The 9,069-nt window shown below is 26.5% G+C and overlaps 1 protein-coding gene across 1 annotated transcript in view; it reads left to right on the forward strand.

The window, feature by feature from the left end:
• The window catches only part of LOC119575702, an 8,435-nt gene extending 7,493 nt beyond the window's left edge, over window positions 1-942 (forward strand). The window contains exon 3 of the mRNA XM_037923328.1: window positions 1-942. This exon is cut by the window's left edge and continues 963 nt beyond it. Coding sequence (XP_037779256.1) covers window positions 1-942 — 942 coding nt within the window.
• The last annotated feature ends 8,127 nt before the right edge of the window (window positions 943-9,069 follow it).

Below are 9,069 nucleotides of genomic sequence, written 5' to 3' on the forward strand. Positions count from 1 at the left end.
GATATGATTGATGAAAAAGAATGGAATTTTGTGATGATAAAGACAGGAATTACACCCATTGTAATTCAAAATGATATTAATTCAGGATCCATTAGAATATTTGAAAAAGTAGAGCCAGTGGCTCATGGCTTATCCAGATTTGTTAATCTTCATGGCCTGAATATGCACCAGATAGTCCTCTGTGGTCCAACAATTACCCAGTGCCACCAGTTTTCTACAGCTTTTCTCAATCTTTTCAAGTACTTGCATTGCTGGATGTCTGACTGCTTGAAACAACTGACTCCCTATATAGAAACAAAGCAAGATAATTATCACTTTACGTATGATTTCCTTTGTAAGAGAGATTTGGGTTATCTCACTGAATCAGTCCCACAGGTTACAGCAATGAGTTCAAGCTCCCATGTGATGCCTTTACACCAGTGTGAGACTCTATTCCAAGTACACAGAGGAGAGAGCATTCAAAGGAATCTCTCGGTGGAACTAGATCTAGTCATCCGTCCTCAGGGTGTGATCCCTGTCTTATATTCAGTGCCACATGGCAGCTACATTCAACTATTGGCCAGATACTTAGTTGAAAATGATGTCTCAGTAAAGATAGAGGATAAAATTGTGAAGGCTATATTGATGGAGGTCTTAGATGAAATTCCATGGTTGTTACATAGAAAAGCAAGGCTGACTAGAGAGAGGTATATTCAGTTTCAGATGAGATTTAATTACAATTTGAAAAATGTGATAGAGAAGGGTCAGGTCCCTGCTATGTCATACATGATGGATGAATTTACATTTACGGGACACCAAAATCCATTTATGTTTTTCAAAATATTAGACTCTGTTTTGCATTTTGCTGAATACATATTAAGAATAGAGTGCATTGTTCCGGCTAATGGCCGAATTTCCAGTCAAGAAGGAAATTGTGAAAGTGATGACAGCGATAATGATTAAATTGCTATTGTTTAGAGATTATTATATTTTTCAGATTAGTTATAACAATTTTTTATTTTTCCCCTCAGAATGACAGAAGTAACAGTTGTAAAAGTCATATATCTATTTTGAATTGTCCCCATTTGTGACAAAATTTCAATTCCATACAGTAATTAATGTATTTATTTTGTTATTTTATATTTCAGTTTAGAAATAATGGAACTATGTGATGTTGGTTGTGAAGGTTGATTTAAGACAGTGAATGAAAAGCACAAAAAGAAGCAAATGACATAGTGCCTTAGTTGAGTGCTTCATTGCTTTCATAGTAGTGAAAGACATTTTCTACTGTTATTGCTAAGATATTTTGTACCAGTCAGAGAGCATAGAAGTAGCATTTACAACTTTTTTATGTCTTTACTGTCTCAAGCTAGCATAAACAAATCTTTAACTGTAATTTCTTATGCAGTCAGTGTCATATGAAGTAAGTGTGTGTATATTAAAAGATGTTGTATTTGTATTAAATGTTGTCTCTGCTGTATTTGTACAAGTTAAAAATGTATTGATGCTAGTCTCTGTGAAGTGTTTTGTATATTGTTTTTCTCTTGCTGAATTTTTTTTAATGTTGTGCAAAGTATTTTGCAGTGGTGGTGCTTTAGTACCAAGTATTCAGGTTATGTGCAATATTTTGGTGAATCGGTGTCATGTGCTTAACCTGTATCTGAGAGAGAGTATAAATGAATTCCAGCCATATGCATCAAAGCCTTAATTTATTTTGCAAGAATTAGACTAGTGTGTACAAAGAATGAATATTGTATATACTGAGATTTTTTTCACTACCTCTGTATTACCATTGTGTTCACATGACTTGTTTGTTTATAGACTTTTATCTGCACATACACTCAGTCTGTTACTGTAGCATGAGAGTTTATGAGACAATGAAAATTAATGTGTCATTTCTCTCACATAGTTGCTTGGTTAGGTGTTCATCATCATAGTTTGCACAGTTTTAAATGGTAAATCAATAAATCCTGTGTCTGTCAGGAATCAGATTTTTTTTTTTTTTTTTACTATTATAAGGGAACCATTATGAATAGTAAAACTTTATATTACAGTGAATTCATGATGAATGTTAAAAAAAATCACACTGTGATTATTCGGAGGCAGACAAGCACAGTACACAGACCTGAATAGATGTATTTGTCCAGTTTTGACAATATCTTCATCAGGTATACAAGTATTTGTGATGAAGATATAGTCAAACTAATCTCTTGCACTGTGAAGGTATTCATTTTTATTCATAACTTATTCTACATTTGTTGCCATGAACAACCATGTTCAGGATTTTGATATTGTTGTCTCACTGTCAATGAAACTTGTGTTGTGTATAGTATTTTTTCCTGACAATATTGCTATGTATGATGTCAAAGAAATTTATTTCATACTTTTTTTGTAGATAATTATAGTAAATGTTACCTTTGTAACCCATTTACAGCAAATTAGTGATAATGGATAAGGAGATGTGATAGAAAGTATATTATGAATCGTTCACTCTAGTATTGAGATGACTACCGTATAGTGCAGATACATACATGAATAGGAATTATACACAGTGAATGAATAACACTGGTTAAAATCTGTAATCTTTATTACGTCTATTGGTATTTCATCATTGCATGTATTGGTGTTACCTCCTTAGTAACTGTCTTCCTTTGGAGTTGTTGAAAGTCCTTGTGGTTGTGAATTCAGTGTTGGTGGCACAATGTGTGTAAGCATTTTCCCTACCATCAGACACTCAATGTCTTGAATACAGTCTAGCTTACTATGTTGTCTCATCACTACGGGTCTTTTTTGCTCATTCAATGTAACAGAACTCTGCTGTAGTTTCTTGGTACATGCAGCTTTTCTGTTCAGGTCATAGACATATATATCCTTATACATACCTCCCATAGTGTTTTTATCATAAATATTTTTTTTTTAACCCAATCACCCCGGATTTATGTTCTGTCCCTTGTAGGTTTTTGTGAATTTTGTTACATACAGATGGCTCCACATGTGCTCAGCCTCCAAGGAGTCTATCAGTAGGCCCTACTGACTGATCTTGATTTCCCCTTTCCCTTGAATTGGGGGGAAAATGCGTTTTCCTTTTAATACAATTGATATCAATACTGTTATTTGTTTTTGAGGTTATGATTATTTAAGTATTATTAAATTGTTAACATTAAGACAATGAAATAATGCAAAAGACCCTTTTCCAAAAGTAAAGGGAAAAGGGTAAACAGGTGCGAAAGGTAGGACTAAAAATTGACCCCTTGAGACTAAGCACTTGTAGAGCCATTATGTGTGAATACAATAAATAACCTGTGTTACAGTGGGCATGGCATGTATTCTTGCCAAACGTGGCGATTGGGTTAAGATCGGTATGATGGGTATTCTCAAGTTTCTTTCTCATTGTAGAATGAGGAGTGTTAGAAACAAGGAAATATTGTGGCAGGAATCAGCCCTTAATCCATATACACACACACATACACACACACAAAACATAATATATAAAATATATATATATAATATATATATATATATATTAATAAAAGATATATATAATTATATACATTTCTAATACCGATACATATACAATATAATATATAAAAAATAATATACATATACAAACATATACAATACAACATATACATATACCATATATATATATCTATATAAAATAATATATATATATATATAAAATTTTATTTTAGAATATATTAATATATAATATATAATATATATATATATATATGTATATGTATAAAGATGTTTTATATACATATAAATACATAATGTAAATATATTGTATATATATATGATATATATGTATATATAACCATAAAATATACAAATATATACAAATAAACATATAATACATATATATACATATATAATATATACATATATAATACCCCATATATAAAATTATACATATATAACATATACTACAATACATACAATACATACATATACACTATATATACATATAATATCATATAAAACATATATATACAATATATACACATAATACAATAATACATAAAATAACCTATATATATACATATATATACATATATATATATAGACAATATATGTATATATGTATATATATGTGTATATATATTTGTATATATATGTATAATGTGTATATTATATGTATATATATATATATATTATATATATATATAATTTATATATATATAAAATATAATGTGTGTGTGTGTGTATAATATGTGGGGTGTGTATATATATGTGTGTGTGTATTATATGTGTGTGTATTATATGTATATTATATGTATATATATGTAAAATTATTGTATATATGTTTATATATGTATATGTATATTATGTGTATATGTATATATATGTATATATTTTATATTATATGTATATATGTATATATATGTATATTTTATGATATATACATGTATATATCCCTGTATATGAGGCCGCGGTGGCCGAATGGTTAGAGCGTCGGACTCAAGACTGTCACGACGGCAATCTGAATTCGAGGGTTCGAGTCACCGACCGCCGCGTTGTTCCCTTGGGCAAAGGAACTTCACCTTGATTGCCTACCTAGCCACTGGGTGGCCAAGCCAGCCCAAGTCAGTGCTGGGCCCAAGCCCCGGGTAAATAGAGAAAATGATTACAAAAAAAGGTACCACCAGCACTCTCCGTGGAAAGGAACTGGGGACCCTACCACGTACTCACTCCAAGGCATCACACATGAAAACTACAATTAGTATCATGCTGTGACCACGGGGGCTCAGACATGAACCTACCGTTAAAAGAAGAAGATATACATGTATATATACATGTATATATATGTATATACACATGTATATATACATGTATATATATATTATATATATATATAATATATTATATATATATATAATATATATTAAAATATATATATATATATATATATATATATATTATATATATAATATATATACACATATATACATATATACACATATATACATATATACTTATACATATATACATATATTTTTGTATATATGTATACACATTCAAATTTCCCATTATTTTAGTCTGTGAATGGTTCCACAGCTAATGATTGCAAAAGCACAATAAATGCATGAGTGCTGCTATCAAAGATTGTGTCAAGTAATAATTTGATTGAATTATATCCCACTGCATGCAAGGGCAATAAATATTTCCTCCTCTACTTATCAGGTTGATATGTAGCTGAGGAATAGGTAAAAGGGCATGATAATTTAGATTGAATTGTACTTATATAAAACCTAAAATCCTTTAGCTTGATTTGTGCTGATAGGTTTATGCAGCAATGATTTTATTCCTAACTGTGGTTTAAGTGTTTTGTGGCATATCAAACATGTTCTGTACTTGCAAACATGATTCATGCATTAGTAGAATGCAATGCTAGTGGTCAGAGTACCTTATATTTTTGTAGTTGCGGCTTACTATAGCAGAGAATTTAGAGTTCAAGTTTGTTTGTTTTTAATCAGATTTTCTGTCATTTGAGGCATTCTTTTGCTCGTGTTTTCTTAACCATTTAGGGTTTAATATATTTTTTTAATTTTATTTTTTTTTTAAAATTTTAAAAAAAAAACTTTATATCAAATTTTAAAATTATATTTTTTTTTTTAAAAAAATTATTTTTTATATTTTTTAATTTTAATTTTTAAATATATTTTTTATATATTATTTTAATAATATATATTTTAAATTTATATTCTTTTTTTATAAAAATTTAATTTTAAAAAAAAAAAAAAAAAATTTTTTTTTTTTTTTTTCCCCCCAAATTAATATTTTTTTTTTTAAAAAAATTTTTTTTTTAATTTTTTTTTTAATTTTTTTTTTTTTTTTTAAAAAAAAAAAATTTTTCATTTTTTTTAAAAAAAATTAAAAAATTTTTTTTTCCCCCTTTCTTTAAAAAAAAATTTTTTTTTTCCCCAATTTTTTTTTTGGGGGGGGGGGGTTTTTTTTTAAAAAGACAAAAAAAAAAACCCCAAAATTTTTTTTTTTTTTAAAAAATTTTTTAAAAGGGGGGAAAAAAAATTTTTTTTTTAAACGGTTGGGGGGGGAAAAAAAGGGAATGAAATTTATTTTAAAAATTTTTATAAAAAAAATTCCTTTTTTTTGGGGGAAAAAAATTTTGGTTTTTTTTTTTTAAAAAAATTTTTTTGGGTTAAATTTTTTTTTAAAAATTTTGGGGGGTTTTTTTTTGGGTTTTTTTTTAAAAAAAAAATTTTTAAAAATTTTTTTTTTTTAAAAAAAATTTTTTCCTTTTTTTAAAAAAATTTTCCCTTTTGGTTTTTAAAAAAATTTTTTTTTGGGGTTTTTTTTTTGGGGTTTTTAAATTAAAAAAAGGGGGAAAAAAAAAAAAAGGGAAAAAAAGGGGGGGTTTTTTTAAAATTTTTTTTTTTCCCCTTAAAAAAATTTTTGGAAAAAGGGGGGGGTTTTTTGGTTTTTTTTTTGGGCCCCAAGGGGGAAAAAAAATTTTGGGCCCTTCCCTAAAAAATTTTTTTAAAAAAAAAATTTTTAAAAAAAATTTTTTAATTTTTTTAAAATTTTTTTTAAATTGGTAAAAAAAAAGGGAAATTTAAAAAAAAAAAATTTTTGGTTTTTTGGTTCTTTTTTTTTAAAAAATTTTGGGTTTTTTTAAAAAAAAAAAAAACCCGGAAAAAAAAAAGGGGAAAATTTTAATATAAAATTTTAAAAAAAATTTTTTTTTTAAAAAATTTTTTTTTAAATATATTTTTTTTTTTTTAAAAAAATTTTTTAAAAATTTTTAAAAAAATTTATATTTTTTTTTTAATATTTTTTAAAATTTAAAATATATATTTATTTTTTATAATATCTATATATTAAAATTTATTAAAATTAAAAAATTTTATATTTTATTTTTTTTTTTTTTTTTTTTTTTTAAAATATATTATTTTTTTTTTTTTCCCCCCCCCTTTTTTTTTTTTAAAATTTTTATTTTATATTTTTATATTTTATAAATTTTATAAAAAATATTTTTTATTTATAAAAAAAAAATTTTTTATTTTTTTTTTTTTATATATATTTTTTTTTTTTTTTTAAAAAAAAAAAAAATTTTTTTTTTTCTTTTTTTTTTTAAATTAGAAATTTATTATATTATTTTAATAAAAAATTTTCCAAAACCTTTTCCTTTTTTTTTTTTAAAAAAAATTATATTATATAAAAAATTTAAATTATTTTTTTTTTAAAAAAATTTTTATTTATCTTTTGTTTTAAAAAATTTATTTTTTTCCTTATTATTTTTATTTTTTTTAAATTTTTTTTATTTCTAATTTTTAATATTCTTTTCTTTTTTTTTTTTAAAAAAAAAAAACCCTATATTTTTTTTTTAAAATTTTATTTATATTTTTTTTTTTTTTTTAATTTTTTTTTTTTTATATTTTTTTTTTTTTTTTCCCCAATTTTATTTTTTTTTTTTTTTTCCTTTTTCTTTTAATATCTCCTTTTTTTTTTTTTTTTAAAAAAAAATTTTTATTTTTTTTTTTTTTTCTTTTTATTATTTTTTTTTTTCCCCTTTTTAAAATTTTTATTTTTTTTTCTTTTTTTTTTTTTAAAAAAATTTTTTTCCCCCCAAAATTTTTTTTTTTTATTTTTTTTTTTTTTTTAAATCTATTTTTTTTTTTTTTCCCCCTTTTTTTTCTTTTTATTATTATTTTTTTTTTTTTTTTCCCCCCTTTTTTATTTTTTTATTTTTTTTTTTCCCCCCAAATAAACCCCCTTCCTTTTTCCCCTTTTTTTCCCCCCTTTTTATATTTTTTTTCCCCCCTTTTCAAAAACCCCCCAAATTTTTTTTTTTTTTTCCCCCCCCCCTTTTTTTTTTTTTTTCCCCCCCCCCAAAATTTCTCTTTCTTTTTTTACCCCCTTTTTTTTTTTTTTTTTTTTTTTTTTTTTTTTTTTTTTTTTTTTTTTCCCCCCCTTTTTTTTTTTTCCCCTTTTCTCCCCCTTTTTTTTTTTTTTTTTTTTTTTTTTCCCCCCTTTTTTTTTTTTTTTCCTTTTTTTTTTTTTTTTTTTTTTTTTTTTTATTCTTTTTTTTTTTCCCCTTTATTCTTTTTTTTTTTTTTTCTTTTTTCTTTTTTCCCCTTCTTTCTTTTTTTTTTTTTTTTTTTTCCCCCCCCCCCCCCCCTTTTTTTCCTTTTTCTTTTCCCTCTCTCTCTCTTTTTCTCTTTCCCCCCCCCTTTTTTTTCTCCCCCCTTTTTTTTTTTTTTTCCCCCCCCCCCTCTTTTCCTCTCTTTTTTCCCCTCCCTTTTTCTCTCCCCCTTTCCTCTTTTTTTTTTTTTTTTCTTTTTTTTTTTTTTCCCCCCCCCCCCCCCTTTTTTTTTTTTTTTTTTTTTTTTTTTTCCCCCCCTTCTTTTTTTCCCCCCCTTTCTCTCTTTTTCCCCTTCTCTTTTCCCCTCTCTCTCTTTTTTTTTTTTTTTTCTCTCCTTTTCCCCTTTTTTTCCCCTCCCCCCCCTTTTCCTCTCTTCTCTTTTTTTTTTTTCCCCTTTTTCCCCCCCCTTTTTTCTCTCCTCTTCTCTCTTTTTTTCCCCCCCCCCTTAATTTTTTCTCTATCTCTTCCCCCCTTTTTCTCTTTTCTCTTTTTTCCTCCCCCCCCCTCCCCCCCCTTTCTTTTTTTCTCTTTCCCCTTTTTTTTTTTTCCCCCTTTTAAACCCCTTTTCCCCTTCTTTTTTTCCCCCTTCTCTTTTTTTTCTTTTTTTTTTTTTTAAAAAATCTTTTTTTTTTTCTCCCCCCCCAAAATTTTTTTCCCCCCCTTTTCTTTTTTTCCCCCTCCCCCTTTTTTCCCCCCTTTTATTTTTTCCCTTATCTTTCTCTCCTCTCTTTCTCTCTTTTTTTCCCCTTCTTTTTTTCCCCTTTTTTTCCCCCCCCTTTTTTTTTCCTTTTTTTTTTTTTTTTTTTTTTTTTCCCCCCCCCCCCCCCCCTTTTTTTTTTCCCCCTTTTTTTTTTTTCCCCCCCCCCCCCCCCTTTTTTTTTTTTTTTCTTTTTCCCTCTTTTCTTTCCCCCAAAAATTTTTTAAAAATTCCTTTTTTTTCCCTCTCTCCCCCCTTTTTCCCCCCCCCAAAACTATTTCCCCCTTCT

This window comes from Penaeus monodon, chromosome 7 (genome assembly GCF_015228065.2).
Source record: "Penaeus monodon isolate SGIC_2016 chromosome 7, NSTDA_Pmon_1, whole genome shotgun sequence".
Classification (NCBI taxonomy): domain Eukaryota; kingdom Metazoa; phylum Arthropoda; class Malacostraca; order Decapoda; family Penaeidae; genus Penaeus; species Penaeus monodon.